The 25,316-nt window shown below is 32.9% G+C and overlaps 1 protein-coding gene across 5 annotated transcripts in view; it reads right to left on the bottom strand.

The window, feature by feature from the left end:
* Window positions 1-25,316, bottom strand: part of MON2 (MON2 homolog, regulator of endosome-to-Golgi trafficking) — a 102,161-nt gene that overhangs the window by 46,547 nt on the left and 30,298 nt on the right. For all 5 annotated transcript variants that reach the window (XM_033116765.1, XM_033116767.1, XM_033116768.1 and 2 more), the window contains 12 exons: window positions 22,568-22,762; window positions 12,450-12,574; window positions 11,888-12,024; window positions 10,961-11,114; window positions 7,258-7,490; window positions 5,398-5,479; window positions 4,551-4,735; window positions 3,608-3,720; window positions 3,161-3,265; window positions 2,694-2,774; window positions 2,542-2,615; window positions 2,363-2,453 (listed from right to left, as the gene is read on the bottom strand). In XM_033116765.1, coding sequence (XP_032972656.1) covers window positions 2,363-2,453; window positions 2,542-2,615; window positions 2,694-2,774; window positions 3,161-3,265; window positions 3,608-3,720; window positions 4,551-4,735; window positions 5,398-5,479; window positions 7,258-7,490; window positions 10,961-11,114; window positions 11,888-12,024; window positions 12,450-12,574; window positions 22,568-22,762 — 1,575 coding nt within the window. The remainder of the gene's footprint in view (window positions 1-2,362; window positions 2,454-2,541; window positions 2,616-2,693; window positions 2,775-3,160; window positions 3,266-3,607; window positions 3,721-4,550; window positions 4,736-5,397; window positions 5,480-7,257; window positions 7,491-10,960; window positions 11,115-11,887; window positions 12,025-12,449; window positions 12,575-22,567; window positions 22,763-25,316) is intronic.

Below are 25,316 nucleotides of genomic sequence, written 5' to 3'. Positions count from 1 at the left end.
CTATACTCTTGACATTTTTACAGTGCTGATAAAAATCTAACATGGAAATGTTTAATAATCTATTTCTTTCCTAGTAGAAGCTGGTGAACCAAGTACACTGGAGTTTTAAGACAAATATGGTGATGGTGACCCTTTCTGCATGTGCTAATGTTGCGGGCACCCTAAAATTTTTTGTGGAAGAAAAATGTATCATTCTAGAGACAATACGATATAGTGGTTAAGACTGATGACTGTGAAGTTTTACCAGCTGGGATTTCATCTCAACTTTACCTCTTAATAGCTATGTACCTTGAGTACGTTACTACCACTACTAAAATTTTTTTAATCTATAAAATGGAAATAAGGTAAACAACCACACGTTAGAAAGTGCCTGGCACGTGCATCCCCATAAATGTTGCCTAGTATTTATTACTCTTCCTCCTCTTCCTCCTCCTTATTCTACCAAGGATGTACACAGGAACTGTGCAGCATTTAAAAGAATGTATAGATGTCCAGACCTCATACCCAAAGATTCTCATTCAGAAAGCCTAGATGCGACTTTGACATTTGTATTTTTAAAAACTTCCACATCTGACTTGGAAGCACACAGAAATCAGAGCCACGAGTGAAGTGGTTAAGAATGAAGCTCTGGAATGAGACCTATGTTGGTTAAACCCAAGCTCTACCAATGATAAAATAGGTGATCCCACGCAGGTCACTTAAGATATTTCATATTTCATCTGTAAAAGGGGGATATTACTATTGAACCTTACAGAGTTGTTTTTAAATGATTAAATAAAATAATGTAAGTTAGTTCCTGACATACAGTAAACAATGAACTTTATTACTTTTGCTTTATTATTACTTATTATGCTTTATTACTTTGGTTTATTATTTTTATTATCATTATGAGCATAGTAATATGCCTGCTTTAGTGTCATCAGTATCACCTCTATCTAAAGAAGAATTTGCAGGCTTTATTACCATTAGCTATTTTCTCAATACATTAGAACAAATTCCTGAAATGAGGAACAAAATGAGATAACTGGTCACTTTAAAGCCACACCTAAAGAACACTGATATATACATCTTTAATCCCTAGAATATTTAAATTACTTGAATGGCTGACATTGGTAAACTTTCTTTAAAAAATGTAGAAAAATACAGAAGTGTCTACTTATTTTAACATCTGCATATTAATTTTTATAGAAAGCACAAAATAATAAACTATCTTATGCTTCCATCAAAAAACATTTTTATAAAGTTTATACTTGAATATTTTTTAATTGAATATTTACCGAGATTACAATTTGAATATTTACCGAAATGACATTAAGGTAATCTATTAAAAATATTATACTTTTATGTTAAAAATTAGTCTTAAAGATGTAGAGTTATTGAAGTTATCAAGAAATTGATTACTTCACTGTATTTTATATTATCCTTGCCTTGACTTGGAGAACACTGTAATATATATTTTCAAATATATGGATGTTTATGTAATTCTCTAGCTATGTACTATAATATACAAAGTTTTGCCCTAATAAGACCTCATTAGCTAATCTTTAAATGAGTCACATGAGCCTAGATAAGCCACAGTACACATAATTACAATTAAGGACTAGCCAGACAACGTAATTTTGGATCCTGCAGTTATGTGTTGAACAAGTTACAAAGCTGCATTCTCAGCTTTTTAATCCTTTTCTGGGAGTCCTCACTTATTTGTAAATGGTCCAATTGTATCTATTCATTTTAAAATGTAGAAAACATCTTACTTTAAATCATTTCTAATATATAAATAAACCAAAATATTCCTGTGCTTTTCAAGTATAACAGAAAATGTTTTGAGTACAGAAAGAAATGTTCTCAAAAGTGCTTTCTTACTTTCTAGTCATGTAGTCAATGAACAAATCAACAATGCCATTATTAAGGCAGGAAGAATAATTACTTTCAGAAAGAAATGATTAGCTCCTTATTGTCTTTCCCAACAAAGGCAAGAGCAACTGAGACATACATTCCTTGATTTAAATCTTGTATTGCCCCAATCATAAATTATAAGTATTAATGTGACATTTTATGGAACTCATTTATAAATGTGGTGTTACATTATTCTTTATAAAAATATTTTTTGTAAATATTTAGTACATAAGAGAAATGGACACGATTTAAAATCATAGTACATACTGGGTCATATCAACAAGCCAAATCATGTCCTCTTCACTTCCCTCAACAAATAGCAACCATAAATGGTAAAAACCCAACAGAGTAGGGTTAGCCTACCAAGTTTTGGTCCGACTAGTAAAACACTAACATCATACCAAGTATACACCTTATTTAAGTAAATAATGTACTATATTTAAAACAAATAGGTAGAATATCACACCTTATTATTTCCATAGGCCATATCCATTGCTTCTAGGGATAAGGAGCAAAGTGCATTTATTAAATGATGCAATGATACATCATCAAGATACCTACAATAAAAAATGAAGAAATAAGACATCCTCATCTAAAAATTCATAGCTAATAATGTTTCTACCAATTTAAAAAACTGACTCTTACTGTGAGCTTTCAAACAATCTTGAAAGTATATTGGAAATCACTGGTAAATCTGTCATCACCGCTGTTGTTAGAACCTAAGAGAAGAATAAAATTAAATGTAGTATATGAACATTTTGGGAAGCACTAACTGAGTAAGACTGACTAGAACTTACTGTACTGGGTCCTTCTACAGCTCTCCCAGGTTTCAAAGCACCACCACTACTAGGCTTTAATCCCAGAATCCATACAAGATGCTGAAAAATTAAAAAAATTAAAACAAAGAAATCGATAAAGTTATAAAGTTTCTAATAACTAAAATTAAAACTCAGTAGTAACTTCTAATAATTAAAATTAAAATCAGCACTAGATTCCTAATAACTAAATGTAAATCAGTAATTAATATTCATATAAAACACTTATTAAACCAAGGATAGGCAGTAGAACTCAGGCCATTAATGAAAAGCATTCCATTACTTCATACAATATAAGCCGTGTCTTTTTTCTTTCCCAACTTCTTTTTTTCATACTTACTGTCTATTCCTTTGGCCTGCTCAAAGTACCAATAGGCATTGCTTACTTTAATTGTTAGCACTTCGATATAAAAACAATACTGCCTTCTGACCCAGAGACTATAACGTACCTGTAGAGTTGCCAAGACAAGTTGCCATGATGTTCCAAGAACAGCCCCATGACAGTGTGCCAAGTTAAGTAAAGTCCTCATACACTGGATATTTTTGGAAGTTAGCTACATCAAAAAAGGATATATTTGCAAGAATTGTTATACATTTTTGAAAACTAAAAGCTTGTAAAGCAGCATTATCATATTCAAATATTTTTTAAACAAAAATATCAAGAAAACAAGTTCGGATGATTATGTATAAAACAAGTTCATTTGCTTGAAAATTGTGTCATCATAGTTGGTTATGATAATGTCAACTGTATATTTATCTAATTTCTTCTAAAGGAATCACCCAAGTAAATAAATAAGTAAACAAGTATAATGACAAATTTTGGCAAACACACAAAAAAAGATACAAAAGTTTCCCTGATAGTTAATTGGTAACCAAGAGGAGAATAAGTACTTTACCATTACTGTCCCTTGAGGCTGAACTGCTAGCGGTTGACCCACTGCCACAACTTGCTGGTGAGATTCACTTGACGGACTTATCATCATAACATTTTGGCCTTGAATAGAATATGCTAGAAGACAAAAGAATACGTAAATAATTAAAATATTCTTTTTATGTGCATTCAAAGTAATGTTGTATCTTAGGACATAAATTTGATTAAATTACATTCAACTATGACACTCATTTAGCAACCTATATGCAAACATTTTAAAAACTCAGGAATTACAAAAACATAGGCAAATATTAAGTAATTTTCTATTAGGTTGGTGCAAAGGTAACTGCGTTTTAAAAGATCAAAAATAATTGCAAAAACCACAATTACTTTTGCACCAACTTAATATATAGTTTTAGCAAATTATAAAACTTTATAAGCAAAACAGAAATTGAGCACTAAGTATTTTATACATGTATTTCCAATAAACTTGTCAAGTTAAAGTTAGGGACTGATGCTCACATTTTCAGTTTAAAAACTGAATATCATACAGAAATATATTTATATGTAACAAACTTGAATTTTTCAAAGTATTCAATAAGAAAATTTTTTTTGAATATCAGCTTATTCTAAGTATTTGTAAATATTATTGTTCTACTAATTCCATTTAAGAAAAATAAAAAAACACCACTATTTCAATAGTATGTTGTAGTTTACAAAGGACTTTCAGATTTTTCTTCTTTCACCCTCACCATCATTGTTTAACATTGGTATTATCCTCCCCACTCCACTTCCATTGTTTTAAAAAGATGGAAGAAATTGAGGCTCAGGAACATTAACTTCTCACAGAGGTGACGAGAGACAGTGAGTAAAAAAGCAGAGGCTTGAAATTAGAATTTCTGTGAACTTCTCTCCACGCCATGTCACCCCACTAGATGAACAGAACTTTGAGTAAACTTAAGTCTTACATTTGTTGGAAAGCGTGGCTGCACTGGTGGTATTCAGTACAGTAAGAGCATAATGGGGAGGCAGGGAACCTTTGCATATTGCAGTTATAAAGGCATCTCTTGAAGTTATAAGGCCCAGTCTTCCACAAAGAGCAGCCATAGTCAGTTCAGCTTTTAAAATATTCTCAGTGGCAGCTTCATCTGTGCTGAAAAAAATAAAGTATTTCATTTAATATGATTGATACAATTCATTTTTAATTATGGTACAAACATGATGTAGATTTAGGTATTAAGTGAAGTTTTAAGAAAATCTATTTAAAATTGTTAAAATCAATATATTTAAGATGGAATTTTAACTAACATATATCTGAACATTAAAAACATTAAGATGGAAGGACAACTGACTCTGGGTGGTGAACACACAATGTGATATACAGATGATGTATTACAGAATTCTACACTTGAAACTTATGTAATTTTACTAAACATTATCACCCCAATAAATTTTAATTGAAAACAAAAGGAAAAATATTAAGCATTTTAACATCAGTAAGTTCTGTGATTCCGAAGAAAAACCTCAAAGAAATTGAATAATATCATCATCATAATTGCAAAAGCAGTAATAAGGCTTAAAATGAAAAAGGAGCTCTATAATTTTGGATTGTATTTTCCATTAAAGTATTCTGACAATTCTGGTGGAAAATAGGGGAAGGATAGGATGAGGGAGGGGGATTGCAGGAAAAGAATACTATTATACACTTATAAAATACAAATATTACGAAATAATTCTCAGGACAAATTTGAGTAAACAATTTTAACGTTTATTTTAACTGTCACATGCAATATTAAACTTACAAAGACTTAATACCTGGCATCAAGAAGGAGTGAGAGAGCAGCAAGTAGACCACACCAGCAGGCATTCACCATTTCTTCCCAAACAGCTCTATTAACTAAAAGGAAAAAAAACATACAATACTTAATGATAATTACAGATGTCAGAGTATTTGGTAATATGTCAAATTCTAAACTATCCCCAAATATTCCATCAACAATTCAATTATTCAATACTAAAGCTCTTACATTTAAAATATTTCTGAATAAATGAAAACTTAAAAACCATACGATAGCTTCAGAATTCAAGAAATCTTAAAACTAAGTTATTTTAAAGTATCAAGGGTAAGATCTTCCTGTATACAAGTTAACTGATACCTTTAATAATATATATATATATACATATATATATATGTATATATATATATATACACATTACCATATATATATATGTATATATATCAGTTCCTATTCTCTTCCTCTTCATTGGGACAAACTTTCAGCCTATGTTATCAGCTGGCATTGAATCAATGTAATAAGCTGGCTCAGCCAGGAGATTGGTTACATACACTGGGAATCAAGCAAATAAGTAAATACATTGAGTAAAATGGGATTGAGTTTCTCACTGTGGGAGAAGGGAATTATAACTATGGAAAGTTAAAAATAAACCTTGTGGTATTAAACTGGAATTGGAAAATCTGGTGTGACCTCTTGGTAATTAATAAAAATAGATATTTTTAAATGTAGAGAGATGTCTGCTCTGCATGTGTGCGTGTGTGTGTGTTTCCTATCAAACTAGCAAGAAGCATAGCTAAAGCCCATGTGTTAGTTTCTAAATACTATTCTCCACTAAAAAGAACTAGGGCTCCTTGGAAAAATAACTGACTCCCAGACAGAGCAAGAAAAATCCAATACAAGACTGGAACATTGTATCAGACAGTAAAGTAGTGCTCAGAAAATGACGAAAGGATATGGGGATAGGTTAAAAGGGCTCACGGGCTAGCTTGAAAGGGGTCCCCACTGGCCATGTTGGGTACAATCTTAGTGTCAAAAACCAAAGAATGATAAGCATAGATTATAACTCTTTGAATAAAATAGGAATTTAAGAATTCATATTAATATAAACAAATAAATGGAAAAAAAATGAATGAGGGAGAAGGGAAAGCTCTTTTACAATAGAGGTCTCAAAGTATTTCTCCAAAAAAGATAATTAACTTTACACTGAAGAAACAGGGCAGACATCATATTAACCAACGATAGAAGTTAACGTCACCAATAATGAGACATACTGGCACTATATGCCTCTTGATGTGTTGAATACACTAAGTATAGCACAGCAACATTTCTGTGCTGGCCCTGTCAGAAATGATTAAATGGAAACTAATTATAAGGAAATAAAAGACAAACCCAACTGACCAGCCTGTACTCTTAAAAAATGTCAATGTCACATAAAACAAAGAAGAATTAAGTAACTTTTCCAGATTAAAGGACAGTATAGAGACATTGAACTAAATTCAACACATGATCCTGAACTATAAAGGACATCATTAGGGCAACCAGCAAAACTTGATGGGGTCTGGGATTAGATGATAATATTGGATTGATGCTAAGTTTCTGATGGTGAATGTACTATGATTATATAGGACACTGTCTTTATATTTAGAAAATACACTTTAAAGTATTAAGGGGTAAAGAGTATCATGTTTGCAACTTACTCAAATGGTTCAGAAGTACAGTGACATGTATATAAATAGAATGATAACGCAAATATGGTAATGTTAACCATTGGGAAATCAGGGCGAAGGACACATGGGAACTATATGATTTTTGCAACTTCTCTATAAATTTTAAATTATTTCAAAATAAAAATTAAAAATATAGAATCATAATAAGATACCTATTTCCTTATCCATTTGGTCTGATGTTGACTGTAATTCTTGCTCCTCTGATGACTGTGTTGGTGAAGAAGCTGTTTCAGTGATAGTCTGACATTCTGCTTCAACCTCTCCTAACTCTCCTTCAATCATACTAGTGATTCCACGTACAAGGTCTAACAAACAATGGAAAGCCACAGACATGGCATAACCTTCTGGTATAGTCGGTGGCTCAACTTTGTCCAACATCTCTAGGCTGAAATTATGAAAAAAGCAGAACAGTAATAAGCAGCCACAATGATGAAAATATATTAAATTATTTCCATAACTTGTAGGCTACAGAAATTAAAATTAACACAATAGCAAAAGTAAATGGACATTACGGAGTTTGTTTCCTTTGAAGGAGGGATTCCTTCATGGTATTCTAAGAAACACATTAGACAATTTAAGGTGTCACCACTGCCATAACTAATTATTTTAATAACTTTGCCTCTCTCCCCAATTGTGTCAATATTTTTATTAATTGTTGATATTAGAAAAACAGGCTTAGATACCAAAATAGAATAAGACATAAACAAATTACAAAATGTCTTAAACTATGACTTAGATGTTTTTAAAATAAGGCGCCATAAAATCAAATCAATCCTTGAAAAGGAAGATGCTTTCACACTGGGGAAAGTATTACTGTGAGGTATCCAACTCAACTATCATCGCAGATACAGTCTGCCAACTGAGCAAGAACAACACTTAGAGCATCAGTGAGTGAAGTTCAAATTTGAGAGCAGTTTCTACCGCACGGTTAGGACAAAGCTTTCAGAAGACAACAAATCTTCTGTCTTAAATCATGGTAAACAGAGAATTATGGTTTTAAATTCCTTAATTTTAAAACCTGACAAAATAATTCAATATAGAAAGAATAATTCAATGGGGAAAGAACTAATGGTGCTGGAACAATTGAATATTCACATGTAAAACGGTGGTATTAGAGCCCAACCTTACACCATAAACAAAAATTAACTCAAAATGAATTAATGACCTAAATGTAAGAGATTAAACTAAACACTCTTAGAAGAAAACATGGGCAAAAATCTCCATGACCTCAAATTAGGCAATGGTTTGTTGTTAAACATGATATCAAAAGCGCAATTGACAAAAGAATAAATAGGTAAGTTGAATTCATTAAGATTAAAAACTGTGTTTTCAGGGACACTATCAAGAAATGCAAAGACAATCCAAGAATGCAAAAAAATCTTGCAAATCATATATTTGGTAAGAGACTAGATCCAGAATATAAAAGAACTCTTACAATTAAATAATAAAAAGACAAATAACCCAATTAAAAAGAAGCAAATGATGTGAATAGGCATTTCTCCCAAGATGATAAATCAATGGCCAAATAAGCACATAAATGAGATGTTCAATGTCATCAGTCATTAGAAAAATGCAAACTGAAACACCGTTCAGATGCTACTTAAACCCCACTAGGATGGCTATAATCAAAAGACAGACAATAACAAGCATTGTGGAGAATGGAGAGAAATTTAGACTTTCATACATTGTTGGTGGGAATGTAAAATTGTGTGGTCACTTGGGAAAACAGTTTGGCAGTTCTTCAAAAAGTTACACACAGAGTAACTATATGACCCAGCAATTCCACTCCTAGGTATATATCCATGAGAAATGAAAACATGTCTATGCAAAAACTTGTACACAAATGCTCACAGCAGCATTATCATAACCAAGACGTAGAAACAACCCAGATGCCCATCAATTAATGAAGAGATAAACAATATGTGATAGGTCCATACATTGGAATGTTATTCAGCCATAAAAAGAAAGGAAGTCTATCCATCCTACAACATAGATGAACCTTCAAAACATTATGCTGAGTGAAAAAAGCATGTTACAAGAGATTATTTATTACATGATTCTAGTTATATGAAATATCCAGAATAGGCATAGCAATAGAGACAGAAAATAGATTAGTGGTTGCTAGAGGGTGGGGAAGGGAGGTTGGAGATTGACTGCTAATGGAGTTGGGGTCTTTTCTGAGATGATAAAAAGTTCTGGAATGGTCACAAAACTTTTGAATATAATAAAACCATGAATTGTACACTGCAAAAGGGCGAATTTTATGGTATGTAAATTATATCTCAAAAACAAAACTGAAATTACTAAGAAAATCTAATAAAAGTAATTTCTTATCTCAAATTCTAAAAGTCTCTGAATATAATCAAAACTAGATAAGGGAGGAAATTTATGAAGAAATGTAAAACTCAAAATAAACAATTATTCTCAACCTGGGACTCTCTCTCTCTCTCTCTCTCTATATATATATATATACATATATACACACATATATATACATATACAGATATTCTCATATATATAGATATTCTCATTCAGCTCCTCACAAAGCCCCTAAAAGATATAGATGATGAAACTGAGGACTAAGGTGACACAATTATTAATCAGCAGTTTTTAACCCAAGTCTGACTCTAAAGGCTATCAATTTAACCCCTAATATGTGCCAACTCTGAGTATTTTAAAATTTAGATAATCAGTAAAAATATATTTATGTTATTGATCAAGAAATTGAAGCTCAAATGGGAAGGTGAAGTTTATAGGTCTTATCTTTGCCAGGCCCATTAGCCTCATAGAGCCACGTACTAAACCAATAAGCCACATACGAAGCATCTTTGTTAGACAAATCTCTGTTCTCAAAGAACGTATGATCTATTGGGAAAATGCATGTAAAACAGATAAAACAATCCTAAATATCAGAAACTCCAATTCCCAAATCTATGGTATAGACTTTAAGTGTCAGAATAATTAAGATATAAAGGTAATTTGTACTTAGTTTTATTTATATCACAAAGCTAAACAAAAGTCCTTATTTTCTTACCTCACTGTTTTGGTGCTATTTTACTACAGTTACTATGTAAATTCCACTTTTAGATAAAATGTAACCCATTTATATAAATATTTTAAAATTAAGGTCAAGCTGCAAAAATTGTTGCAAGCCCAACTTTGAAGGCAGCCATAGTGTAATAAATCTGAAAGAACATAAGTCAGCAATACTTAGGTCAAAACTATTTCTGTCTATACATCAGTTACGTGGTCAAATTATTACATATTTAAGAAATCTAAAAGAACAGAACATACAATTAAGATTTATACGTATGCCTTCTAAGAAAATAGTGAAAATCATTTTATACTGAACCTCACAATGAATGAATGAACGAACGATGCCAATTCAACAGAGAAGCTCCAATGTGAACAAACTAACCTATGTGCAAAACAACAATTAAAATTTTCTGGCTGAAAAGTAGATATATTACTACTCCAATTTTATAGATGAGGAAACTGAGACTTCAAAAAAGTGAACTTATTTGCTGAAGGTAAGTCAGTATTAGAAGACCTAAGTAGGAGGGTCTGAAATCAAACCCTATACTCAAAAAACCATACAGAAGAGCTGAAAAGGTTCTTACGTAAGGAACCCACATTTTGTTGTATAATGTTAACAGTCTACAAATAGTACAAAAGAAAACAAACAAAATCCAGTCCTAAATAAAATTCTCATAAAACAACAAAAGAAAATTAGTTCTAAAATGTGTTAAAAATACTAAGTCTAAAATTTCAAGTATAATGCAAAGAGAAACATATTAGGATAAAATTTCATTCCCAACAAATAATTCCTTACAAGATAATGCTGCTACTACTTACTAAGTTGCTTTAGCACTGCCTTGTACTGTTATAGTCAGAATAGGTATCCAAGTTCCTCTATATTCAAATGCTGGTAGCAAAGTAACTCCTCCACCAATCCCCAACATTCCTGAGTTAGCTGGTGCTGAGACAGTGCCACCTGAATTATTGTTTCCTATTAGATAAGGGGAATAAAGCAAAGATACCAATTTACTACTTAATCACAAATCAATAATATTCAAACATTTGGTCAATTAAAAAGAATTTTTGTGCTATAGGAATGGATATTGCACAAATAAATGAAATTCATCAGTCCTATTTTGGCTATTAGGAAATCTCCCTGTTTCCCCAAAACACCATTTCCTTTTTTATATAAAAGGTACTAATAAAAACATAGACAAACTTTATAATATACCTTTCATTAGATCACTTTTTATCAGAGGTGGGAATAAAAAATAAAAAAACCACTAATCAGATAGTAAAAAGTGGAAGAGAAAGAAGGTAAAGGGAAACAAGAAGACATGTTGATTTCCAAACTTAAATCAAGTTCACCTGTTTTGTTAAAAAGGGGACTAACAGACCTCCCAAGGTATCAACCAGACTCTTTATAAAGAGAGGCAACAAATGAAGACTCTTCTAAAATGAAGATTAGCATCTAAACTTTTGTTATGGAATTAGAGGAACTGAAAGTATGTCAGAGAAGAAAACATATTCTGTAAAGAAATATACACTTGCCTCAGGGAGATCAAATTATTCTTTAAGTATGTCTTTATTTCTACTTATATATAAACTATTATAAATAAGTGTAACAAAATATTAAAAAATAAATATATACATTTAAGTAATCCAAAGTTCTTTAGTCACAGGATTTCTGTAAAATATCCTCTCAGAATAGTGAATATTGTAAATTATCACAATATAAAAATGAAAATATGCATAAGCCTTTACCAGCTTGGTTTGTTGTAGCAGGATTTCCAGTAGGAGGGACAAGAAACAATGACTGGATAAAAGATCCCAATGCATTCACAATATCACGAAAAACCTTGGTAGAATGTTGTTTCATATCATAGGACTGACAAAATGACCTGTAAAATAATTTTAAATGTTTCGGGAGAAAACATTTGAATATGTTAAAATTTTCAGACTTTTTTTTTTAATAGCAAGTAGTGTTGATAAACCAGTCTCAGTGTTATACTTAAAACTTCATCACATCTGAGTGATTTTCCTAATTTAGGACACAGATTCAGACTGATGTCAGTGCTCTAAAGAAAAATTATCTTGGCCATATTAGCTCAGTAAACTTGATTGATGTCAAGTTCTAACTATATTTTTTGCCCACCTCCCAGTTCTTTTCCATACCCACACCCTTACCCCTTCGTATACATAAAATACACATTTTTTATTTGTTTGTTTAGAAGTCACTAATATTTGGAAATAAATACTTAAACTCTTCCTATTAGCCTAACCAAATATTAACCTATCCATTTAACATAATATTGCTGAGACTTACCTTAATAGCTGAGGCTGTACACAGAGTCTATGTATTGATTCTACTGCAACAGCTCGTAGCCACTGCGGTTTATCTGCATCCAGAAATTTCACCAGAAGTGACAGAAATATCTCACATTCAGTTACCTAAAAAGCATAAGATTTTTAAATAACACTTCTTTAAATCTAAGAATTGTAAATTGCATTCTTGTTCTTCGTCCTATGGACAAACCACTAAAATCTTTTAATTTTAAATAAATTAAAATTCTTAACGAGGAATAGAGAAAAAGAAGGGAAAAGTTATATTGGAAAATCTAACAGTAAAAACAATCAGTTTCTCTCTAAATACATTCTTGAAAACTCACACTAGTGATCTAGTAATATGGTTCACCTTCTATCCTTATTCTTTAGAAAGCACTATGCACCATTACGCCATCCCCATTCCTGGCTGGCAGCATAAATTGCTAATAGAACGTATGCTCTACCCTTCAGTAATACCACAACAGTTTTTCCACGTGTTCTTTTGCTGCTTAAGAAAAAACAGTCCAAGCCAAGAGATGTTTAGCATATGTTTTATATTAACAAAACAAGAAGGAACCTGTAGCAGTTGACCGGTATAAAATATGTATATGTATATATATGTATATGTATATGTATATGCACATACATACACAGAGGGTGCCCAAAAAGCTTAAACACATTTTAAGAAAGGAAAAAACTGTATCAAAATTGTAATACTCAATATACCGGTAACAAAAGATGAATACAAGTCATGTTTGACTACTGCAATTACAAGAGGTGCTCAAAGTGGTTACCATCAGCATAATTTTAATAGTTTTTTCCTTTCTTAAAATGTGTATACATTTTTTTGGCACCGTGTGTGTGTGTGTGTGTTATCTAGAACAAGGCTTGGTAGCTTTGCTTTATTAAATGTTAGTTATCATTACCTTTGTTATTAATATAAACCATCTCCTCTGCAAGCTCTTTATAAATAAAAAATGTGTAAAGCTCATTTTCAACATTATTCATTAAATGTTTGATGATTGAATGAAGAAAAAGTAACCAGTTTATTCAGAGGTTAATGGACTGTTTGTTACATATTTGTTGAGGACACAGCAAGACCTCTAGGAGTTAAAAATTAACCTGACGTGATCCCTAGGCCAAACTGAGTCTTCCTTCTACTTCAGGTGTAGCAGGTTATTGGACTTTCAGCTGGGGTGCCCTGAAATGAGTGAGCATAACGTGGGGCAAGAGTTTGGGGGAATATAGTAGCCCTCAGGAGTTTAGCCCAATATCTTTCTAAGGTATTTTCTAATGCCTTTCAGCATTTTTAACTGGAGGCTTAAAAGTAGGACATAATCATGAGGATAACGTTGGAGGAATAAAACAACTTTATCCTTAGATTGGGGAAGTCATAAGGCAGAGTTTTGTTACTGTCCTAAATGATGTTGAAAAGCACTAGATCAGAAGTCAGATGGCTCAGCTTCTTCATCTACCAACTTTGTGGATGACAAGCTAGGTAATTTTCTTATAGCAGATCTACCCCTTCCTGAGAAATCAAGTGAGAAAAATGTAATAAAAATGCCCCTAATTAAGACAAAGTGATATGCAAATACAGAGTGCATTATTACTTTTTCTAAACAAAATGACCCCCTTTTAGTACAGAACTGAAAAGGAATCAGTCTAGTGACTCACTGGGCAATAGTTGTTATCTATTGAAGAGTTTTAACATTAGAAGGTCCTTCAAAAGGTGCACTTACTGCTTTAGAGTGAAAGTGGAATATAAACGTGGTAGTAGAATCGAAGGCTCAGCAGTTAGGTTTTGAGGCCAGAAAATAAAGGCTCTCAGAAACATCAAGAACATGTATAATACAGCCAAAGGAATTACTAGTGTTAAAAAAACTTGCCTTGAAGGTTATATCCTGTGAGAGTGACTACAGTACAAATCAAACAATCATGCAATTCATACTATGGCCACTAAAATATTGCGATTTGGGTAAAAGAGCCTCTCCCCTCAGGGCTGGAACTTTACTCTCCCTTCCTCCCTCCTTGCCAAGTGTGACAGTCTGATCAGAGAACTAGTGTTGAGGACAGTGACTTGTTTTCAAGGGCTTCAATGGAAGGTGCCTACAGTGAATCTGTTAAGCCTTTCCTCCAGGAGGATACACTCATAGGAAAACAGGTATCAAGATTAGTATCCATGGCTAAAGTCCAGTTCTTGTGGTACAAAGATACTTCATGAACTCCATTATACTAGAAAGAAGGGTGATGAATGCTTCTGAATTCCTGTAGTTCTTTGGTACTGCATAATAGTCAAGAGATAAATGATGCTTTAAATGAATCCAAGTCATCTTGATGGAAATGCTAACAGATGTCTAATAAGGAATCATGTACATTAGATAACTGTTGGCTTAGGAGACAAAGAACAAAGTCTGCAAGAATATATAAATGCAGTAGTTATGGATTTACTGGTGATAAGATCCTCTGTTAGAGAAATGTATGTGAAGTAGAAAATTAGGTTGGACAATCAGTTTATAGCCCCATTTGTTCCTTTTTAAAAGCAGTTAAAGCAAAGGCAGAGAAGAGATGTATAGCCACATCAAGTTTCACGGATTCCTGAAAGATATGTTTCTTAAAAAGATATCTGGGCATGGAGCCTAACTGATTCAGATGACAGAGGAGAACCAAGCTCAGATCATAGAAAGGGGAAAGGATATTAGTGTACTAGCTATATTAAATTTTTACCTAAATGCCTGTGGTATTGTAATTTCCCATAGTCACTCTACATATACATATTAACAGAACTAACCTATAACGATTTATTACCTTCACTCCTGAGCTACTTGATAGAACAAGATAAGCTGGTGAATATTGGGGGAAGAACACTGATTCTCCAATGCAGTGGTTCCCAAAGTGTGGTTCTTGGACCCCTGGGGGTCTCTGAGACCATTTTAGGGGATCTGTGAGGTCACAATTATTTTCATAATAATAATAAGATATTACTTGCCATTTTCAATGTGTTGACATTTATTGATGATGCAAAACAATGGTGGGTAAAACAAGTGATGCGTTAGCAAGAACCAATACGGTAACACCAAATTGTACTACTACTGTCACTGTATTCTTGACCATAACACACAAGTTTTTTAAAAGTCTGTTTTACTTAAGAACCGTAACAAAAATAAAATTGAAATAAAAAATAAAATAAAAATGATTGATTTTATTAAATCTGATCCGTAAGTGCCTATTTTTCTGTGCGACAAAATGGGAAGTACATGCACTTCCCACAGAACTTTTGCTGTGTCTCAAAGTACAATGATTATCTGGAGGAAAAGCACAGTTGGGAAGTGACTTAGTCAGTTTTTTCCCCTGTGGAACACCATTTTAACCGAAGGAGCAAATAGCCAACTATAACTACTTAGATTTGTGTGTATTACAGACATCGTCTCAAAAATGAACAAAGTAAGCCTGTATGGGAAACTGAGAGTATTTATTGCCAATGATAAAATTCAAGCTTTCAAACAAAAATCAGAATTTTGGAAAATGTGTATTTGCCAGACCACCCTGACAGCTTCTTAATAACACAAGACTTCTGATAAATGGTTGGTGATATTAACATGTGTGTTTTTTGGAACTGTATAAAGTGTTAACATTTGGAATATCTGCACAACTAAAATAAGCAACGTTACAAAATCACACTTGGGTAAAATATACAATAGAAACAAGATGAATCAATGAATTTTAATCTAACAGAGTAGGAAAATGTCACTAATACGGTTTCAGATTATACACTTTATGAAAGTGTCACTGTTCCAGTTTGGATATCAAAGAATAATATCCACTATTACCTGAAAAGGCCATTAGAATAATTCTGCCTTTTCCAACTACGTATCTTTGTGAGGTCAGATTTTCTTCATATGCTTTGACTCAAACAAAAGAATGAAAATAGAGTGCCAGCTACTGAATCCAGATATGAGATTCAGTATGAGAATCCAGCTACCTTCTATTAAGTCAGACATTACAGAGATTTACAAAAAAGGTATAAAACAATGAAATTTTTTCTTTAGCAAATATAGGTATTTTTCATAAAAATAAATTTTTATGGTAACGGGTTTTCGTATCACCTCAGATAATTTTTAACACAGTAAATAATGTAGAAATAATCCACATAAACAAAAGCTCATCAATATTTGTTAAGAGTGCAAAGGAGTCCTATGACTAAAAAGTAAGAATTACTACAGTAGTATGTCTTCTAAAAGATAATCTTTAAACCAAGCTTAAATGAAGAAGACACAAATAAGTAAGAGGGAAGCATTCTACATCAATCACATATCTCACCTCACAACTACCATATCTCTAACTTTTGCCATTGGAGGAACTAGGATGTCTGAACTTTCCCATATTAATAAGTCCCAATATAACAAATTATAATACTGAGTAAATAATATCATATACATCTGAACAATTCATCTTTGCAAACACAGTCCTAGAGCTGCCTTATTGTGAAGAGAGGTTTTACTAGTGGGTTATCACACCCAATTGATGAGTGAAGTACAGAAGTATGCCTTTCTTGTCCTTGAAACAGCAATATTCAATCTCTACTGTGGCTGGTTGTGCTGTTTTCTCCCCACTTTTTATGCCCCCCAAATCAAGGAGACTAAGGTCAAAATACGGAGAATAATACAGAAGCAGTACAAGAAATAGGCACTGGCAGACTTGGAGAGGGGAAGAAATGAGAAATAAGAAAACAGTGTAGTAAGATGCAGTAGGGATAAGAGCCTGGTTTGGGGGTCTAAAAGAATTAACATCCCAGTTCTAAAGCTTATAAACTGTATAATCTCAGGCAAATTACATAAATATCCTGAGTCTCATTTTTTCAGCTATAAAATAAAAATACAAATGCCTTCTATATAGGGTCGTAGTGAAGTCTAAATGAATTAAGATATCCAAAGCACTTTGCAGTGTCCAAATAAAATATATGCACTCAATAACAGCAATTTCATCCAAAACTGAAATTACTAAGGAATAAAGTATCTGTATCTCTGAAAAAGTCACTAAATGAACTGCTCAATAAGAGAACTGGTGGACAGAAATGAAGTGCCTTAGTCTGCTAGGGTTGCCATAAACAAACAAACAAAAATAGCACAGACTGGGTGGCTTAGAAAACAGAAATTTATTTATCAGTTCTAGAGGCTTGAAGCCCAAGATCAGAGTGCCAGCATAGCTGGGTTCTGGTAAGAGCCCTCTTCCTGATTTGCAGACGGATGCCCTATCCCTGTGTTCTCACATGGCAGAGAAAGAGCCAGCAAGCAAGCTCTCTAGTGTCTCTTCTTATAAGGTCACTAACATCATCATGAGGGCCCTTCCTCATGACCTCATCTAAACTTGATTATCTCCCAAAGATCCCATCTCCAAATACCATCATATTGGGGGTTAGAGCTTCAACATATGAATTTCAACAATTCAGCAGCAAGCTTTATAAAAACAAAAGATAAGTAAGTTGGTAATTCTTAGTTTGGAAATAGAAACAAAATATAAATTCTGCATTTCTTATAATGAATATGTAAACACGCTGCATTACTGTGGAGAAGAAAAACTTGGCTTGCCGTGACTGACTACTGAATATAAAAAGGAAAAGGACAAATGTCTTCTCTTCCAATAGCCTTATCTTAATTAGTGAAAACAACATTTTAAAGAGGGAAAGAGAAGAAGCCCTCCTAAGACAACTCTGATAATATTTAGGGAATAAGTAGGGAGGTGATATATATTTGGCCTAATAATTCTCTGTTTTGTTTTGTTTTTAAATCTGGGCAAGTCTTAATTTCTCTTTCATTTTTTGAAGGAAAGTTTTGCTGGATACAATATTCATGGTTGACAGATTTTTCTTGCAGTCCTTTGAATATATCACCCCAGTCCCTTCTGGCTGGCAAGGTTTCTGCTGAGAAACCTGATGATTATCTTTTAAGAGCTCCCTTGTATATGAAGACTCATTTTTCTTTTGCTGCTTTAAAGACTCTGTTCCTCTGGCAGTTTGATTACAAAGTGCTTTAGAATAGGTCTCTTTGGATTAATCCTAGTTGGAATTCCTTAAGTTTCATGAATTTGTGTATCTGTTTTCTTCTTCGATATGGGAAGTTTTCAGTCATTACATCTTCAAATAGGCTCTCTGCCCCTTTTTCTCCTCGTCTGCAACTCTCACAATGCATAGTGAAATTATAAGAACCATATATACTGATCTCTAACCCAAGTTCTTGACACAGAACCCCCTGTATATAGGAATGCTAGGAGTATCTTTTATTCTAATATTTGGTTGTTTACCCCAGTTCCTGACACAAATCTCCTAAAATGCTAGTAATTTCCTGAGTGATAGGAGTGTCTGACACTAAGTTCCTAAATCCTTTAGAATTATCTGGGTGATAGAAGCACCTTTTGAGGCAACTAATGAGGCAATTCTTGCTGGATGCTGGTATAGGGGCTGGTTACCAGAAAAACCAAGCTATGATTAGAAGCTTGGTACTCTTAGGACCACCCCTCCATTCTCTGGGGAGGGCCTACCCCAACTTCACGGGGACAGAAATTTCTGCTCTCAGGACCCTTCCAGACTTCATCCTCTGTATCTCTTCATCTGCTCCATCATTGGCATCCTTTAAAATATCCTTTGTAATAAATTAGCAACACATGTTTCCTCCACTATCTGAAGTGAAGCATTACTAAGAAAACTTTGTACACCAAAATGGTGTAAAGCAAATAGAATCCCCCGCTTTTCAATAGTTCGTATTACCCATTTTGCTTTTACAGAAGACATACATTAGTACAGTAATGACTCTTTTCATTAAAGCAAAAATTCTCTATAGATTCCTTTCAGTTAGTGAAAACAGTTACTAATGTAGGTCTCTCATAAAAGTGAAGTGGCACAATGCAAACTTTCAGAAAGTGGGGAGTACCTGTAATAAGTAAAATGTGTTCCTGTGTTCTGTGAAAAACTCTATCAAATTACTGAAACCAAGAAGAGTGCTGTGGGAACCTCCAATTTGTAACCAAGTTAAACAGAAGTTGTGGGTTACTTGGGGACCCACTACTTACGGAACTGAAATGTAGGACACCCAGCTGTCAGGGAATTGGTCAGTGTGTGGAAAAAAATCCACACATCTGGTGTCAGAGGTATTGTGAGTGTAAGAGTAAAACACAGTGCTTATTTCCTAGATATGTATATATTGGTCTGCTTGACAATGTCCCATTAAGTTCCTTAGGGCTTCTTAATTCTTCTTCCTTTTTGCTCCTCTTAGTTGATAATTTCAAATGGCCCACCAATTCTTTCTAGGGCTTGTAAGAGTCTGTTGTTGATCCCCTCTAGTGATTTTTCAATTCAGTTACTGTATTCTTCAGCTTCAGAATTTCTGTTTGATTCTTTTATATAGTTTCTACCACTTTGTTGATATTCTCATTTTGTTCAGACACCATTTTCCTGATTTCATGTAGTTGTCTGTGTTCTGTTTAAACCCACTGAGCATCTTTATGATAGTTATTTTAAATTCTTTGTCAGATAACTAAATCGATTCCCTTTCTTTCAGGTCAGTTTCTGAAGATTTATTTTGTTCCTTTGATTAGGCCGTTTTCCTGTTGACTTGTATGCCTTGTTATTTTCTGTTAAAATTTGGGCATTTGAAAATACAGCCAACCCTGTTACTCCTTATGTATTAGTTTTCGTACAGTGAAATATTTTCACCAATCAACCTGCCTAGAAATTTTGGGGTTCTCTCAAACCTTTTCTGTCGGTGTGTCTCCTCTAGGCTTGTGTGTATAATTTCCCAGCTGAAGAGGTTGGCCTATTTCTATTCAGGAGCACCCCCTAGTGTCTTTATGAAGTATTGCAGTCTCTGGTGCTATAGCAAGCCACTGGGGGATTGCCTTTATTTTCAGCAGGCCCTCCGGCATCCCAAGAGGGCTACCACCTTTCCTGTCAGTGTTCCAAGAGTTAGGTGAGACAACAACCAAACCCTTGAACAGTATCCCAAAAAGTTAGAATGTCGTTGCACATTTCACCCTTCTGTCCTAGCTGAAGGAGAAGCCATAAACTGGGAATTTTCTCTTGATCATGCTGTGCTATGCCGTGCCAGGAGTGGGATAAGGTATGACAGGTACGTGCAACAGGCTTTCCCACGCACTCTAATGAACCTCTTCTTGGCCTTGCACTTCCTTCCCTGGGGTGCTTTAATCTCTCAACTGGTTTCTGAATTCTCACAAACACAATCTGATCTGTATATTGTTAAATGAGTGTCTCCGTGGAGGATGGAGGGCCTGGAGCTTCCACCATCTTCGTGATATCACTCTGGGTTTTTTTTTGTTTTTGTTTTTTACAAAGTTTTTTTGTGGATTGAAACAGACTACAAATAAATACAATATAGAAAATATAATAGCTGACAGGTAAAAACTTTCCATCATTAGAGAAACTAAGCTACTTTTCATTTATTTTTAAAATGCCTACTGACCTTTCAAAGTTTCTAAAAGTTAATCCATTTTAATTGTACAAAATTGATAACAAAGTCTTAGTTTTTTAATTTAATATAATTATTGGAAATTGTATCAAATAGCTAACATGTTGCAGGGAACACTGATCATAATTTTTAAAAAGTTAATCCTTTTAAGAGAAAGATGGAGCTATGAACTAAAGTAAGTTTATAAACTTACGTACTTAGTGTTCATTTATATTATATTAATTATAATAATTATATTATATTATAATAATTATAATAATAATTAATCCAGGCCAACAATTAACAGTATACCAAAAGACTCTTAAACCTTTGGCATCAAACCCTGATAGCTTACAGGGTCTCTAAACAGCAACACAAATAAGTTAATCTTATTTGATTTTCTATAGGTATTTCTAAACAATTCATTAAATACATCAATGTATATTATACATATACCTTGTGTGGCCAGAAATAATTATAATAAGTATATATAAAGATTATTTTTAATTGCATTTTGCATAAATGGATTTGGAATAGTAAAAGAAAATTTGTAACAAATTATCATAAATACAGAAAAAACTTTATTTTAAAAAGCTCTCCATAGAATTTAGGATAAAAACTATCTTTGCTATCCTTTAGCTTGTAATGTTGCTTATCTCTAACATTTAGTACATTGACTGCTCACAGTAGGTGATCAAACAACCAATTATTTTTGTTAATTAAAATTGAGGGCATATATGCTACAAGATTATGCAATGATGAATTTGACTTAACATAAAATTAAAAAGAAATATAATACACCATTTTCTTTGACAAATATTTGAATGTTTAAGAGTAAGCCATTATACTGATACAACTATGACAAGGTATCATAACATACTCTGCAACCATAAATTTATGCAAAATAGATACAATATTGGACCAGAAATCAAAATTGATTTCTAATCCTATAATTCATCAAATCCTTAACTTTTTTGCTTTAATCTGTTTTTTTTTAATTAAAGTTTATTGGGGTGACAATTGTTAATAAAGTTACATAGATTTCAGGTGTACAATTCTGTATTACATCATCTATAAATCCCATTGTGTGTTCACTAATCTGTTAATATAAATGAAAGAGTATAAATGAAAACAGAATAAATTGAAGAACTCTATAATTTTAATTTTCATCAAATTATAAATAATTAGCTAAGAAACTAAATTCCAAAGCTACAGAGCTTATGCTGCCTTCAGATAACAGGCTATGACTCTCCTAAACATACATTAAAGATACTATATAAACATAAGAAACACTCAAGAGAGAAAATAACGAACCTTTAGTGTAGGGGTGTCCAAACTTTTTTCAACATTTTTTACCAAGAGCCATATGCGGTAAAATACACAAAGAGCCGGGCCACTCACTTGAGGTGAAGTACGTATTGCCTCACCTGGTTTATTTAAGTAAACTAAATGTATTTTTGGAATTTCCTGCAGGCCAATTAAAAATGGATTGTGGGCCGCAGTTTGGACATCCCTGCTTTAGAGTATCTAGGAGAATACCTATACGTACTCATAAAAAGAAAGTCTGATTAACTAAAGTGAAAAAGATAAATACTATAATACATCATCTTCTAAAAAGCACTGCCTGCAATTACACACACAAATATGTATGAAAATTAGCACTTACCAAAAGACTGTAAAATTGCTTTATCAGAACAGATACTACTCTCAGCAAACGCATGCAGATAGGAAAATATGGTTTTTCAACTGGTGCTGGAGAAGATGAAGTGCTGGAACCTTGTCTGAACTTTATATTTGGAGAAAAGAGCTTTATCACAAGAGGACATACTCTTTCTTTAAGGAGGAAACTAAATTCCTGGTGCTATTTGAAAAAATAAAAAAAAGAAGAAGAAAAAAGAATTAACTTAGCTTGTACTTAATGCTTCTAAAACAGTCTCCCTGGTAAATAAAACTTCTTAATAATCAGTGTAAATAATTTAGCTTTATTATGTTTTATGTAGTTTATTATTTTACCATTCACACACAATTCTGAAATTTGTACTGCTCTTTGAGAGTGTAAGCCCAAAGTCTAATCAATATTTCACTAAGTTTTAAAGAGAATCTAAATTTAAAAGGAACATTTAATGATTTTGGAATTAAGTGATGCTTATCTCTAGGAATTTTAATTTTAGTAAGACACTAACAATTAAAAATAACAGAAGAAAGAAAATAGATTATACAAATTCAAACAGATAAAGTATTTAAAATAGGCAGCTGAGGAGACAAAACTTTATTAATAAAGTATAAGATACAACTTACTGATTCTTTTTTGCAAAGATAACAATTCCATTCATGCATAGATTTATTAATTAACATAATATTCTGTCCTACTTAGGTTGCTTAAACAGAACACAACAAGCTAATAAAACAACAACAACACAGTAACAAACAAGTATAGTTTTTTTAAAGTCTGGGAAACCTTGAAAAGAATTCTTAACCTCAGAGTATATTATGCAGAACTCCTTTATTTTATTTTTTATTAGTTTCAGGTGTACAAAACAATGCAATAGATATTTCACCCCTCACAAAGTGGTAACCCCCCTCCCCAATCTATTGTCCCTAGGACATCATATGTGTCTGTTACAATTCCTTTGACTCTATTCTGTATGCTGTACTCCATATCCCGTGACGATATATATATTAAATTATAGAGAAGAACTCCTTTAATCTGTTAATTCCCTGCCTGTATGAGCCAAAGTAGTCCTACTTTACTGACAATATAAGGCCAAGTTGACATTTAATGTCTAACCTCAAACATATATTTATTGTTATTTCAATCATCCAAATTTCATTGAGGCAGATAACAGACACAATCATAAAAATCATCCAATCTAATACTTTAATGTCACATAAAAAGAGAAAAATAAGGCACAAAGAAGTTTATATGCTCAGAATCACAACAATTTTTAAATGCATCTTTAAAAAAATAAGATTTATTCAAGAAAAACAATTAAAGGGGACAAAAAATGAGATTCATTAAAGAATAAAATGCAGGAACATAAAAAGATAAAAATGAAAGTCTTGTATAATCTCACCTCCTGGAAATAAATTAGTTAGCCATTGTTAATTCAAAATGTATATCCTTCCAGACGTTTATATTCATTTTAATGTACTTTTTAATTCTTTCCCCTCCAAAATGGGATCTTAAGAGTTTAGTGATTTGAAATTCTACTCTCTATCTAGTTAGTTTGTCTGCCAAAATTAAAGGCGCAGTTAAGTTCATTTTCATACTTCACTAAATAATTTTATGTATCAGTTAATTTATGAATGTTACAGACAATTCTTAGAAGTTTTATTTATTCACTTTTCCCCCCTCACTACTCAACTGATTACAGTTGGGTTTCCTCCACAATCATCTCGAACCACCTCAGCTCAACTCAAACTATTCTCATTATATTCATCACGATCTCTGTGGCTAAAGCAAACATGGCCTTTTCGGTCTTCATTCATCTTACCAGATCTCTTTGAAGCACTTGACATAACTGACTACTTGGTTTATGTGGAAGCTTTGTTTTTGTCTTTTATTGTGTTACACTCTCTCAGATGCATTCCTAACTTTCTTTCTGGCCTCATGTTCTTAAGTCTCTTTTATATTCTTACCTTTTTATGCCCAACCATTCAATGCTGAGATTTCTCAGAGCTTCAGAGTACCTGTCCCTCACTTCCTAGTCTATGCTATCACCATAGTTAATCTTATTCACTCCCGTATCTTCAATAACAACCATAAACCAGTGACATTTAAATTTATAAATTCAGCCCAGAAACTTACTTCTGAGCTCAAGATGTATGAATTCAACTAACATTTTGTAATATGTCATTCTGAGGTATCCAAGTGTGTTCAAAACGAAATAATCTATCCTTTGCGATAAACGTTCTGCCCATAGTGTATTCCATCTTAGCAAGCAGTTCACTGCTCAAGCCAGAAAGCTAGAAGTCATCTTTGATTCATAAAGTATAAAAAGTTATATAATTTGCTGATTTTATTTTGAAGAAAGCAAAAGACTGCCTTTTTCCTCACCTACTACATTTTATTGATTTATTCAGCAACTACTCGCTAACTGCTTAACATGTACCAGGAACTCTGCTGGGGAAAGGCGTTCAGGGCTAAGCTGAATTTTGTCCCTGCCCTTATAGAGCTTATTTTCTAGAGACTGATCCTTTCTCAGGGTCACTGGTCTGGAATATTCTTTTCCTATTCTACCTATTTCAGCCAACTAACTGTACACTTCATCCTTCAGGTAAAAGCTTCATATGTTCAATTACTCACCTACTCTCTACCAGGCTTGGTACCTATGTTACTTATTTCCATAGCACTTTTTATACTTTTTCTTCACAGCACTCATTACATCTTACCATTCACTTAATATTTTTCTCCC

This window comes from Rhinolophus ferrumequinum, chromosome 10, assembly GCF_004115265.2.
Source record: "Rhinolophus ferrumequinum isolate MPI-CBG mRhiFer1 chromosome 10, mRhiFer1_v1.p, whole genome shotgun sequence".
Lineage (NCBI taxonomy): Eukaryota > Metazoa > Chordata > Mammalia > Chiroptera > Rhinolophidae > Rhinolophus > Rhinolophus ferrumequinum.
Note: the sequence above shows the minus strand (reverse complement) of the source record. Positions and strands in the feature narration are given on the sequence as shown.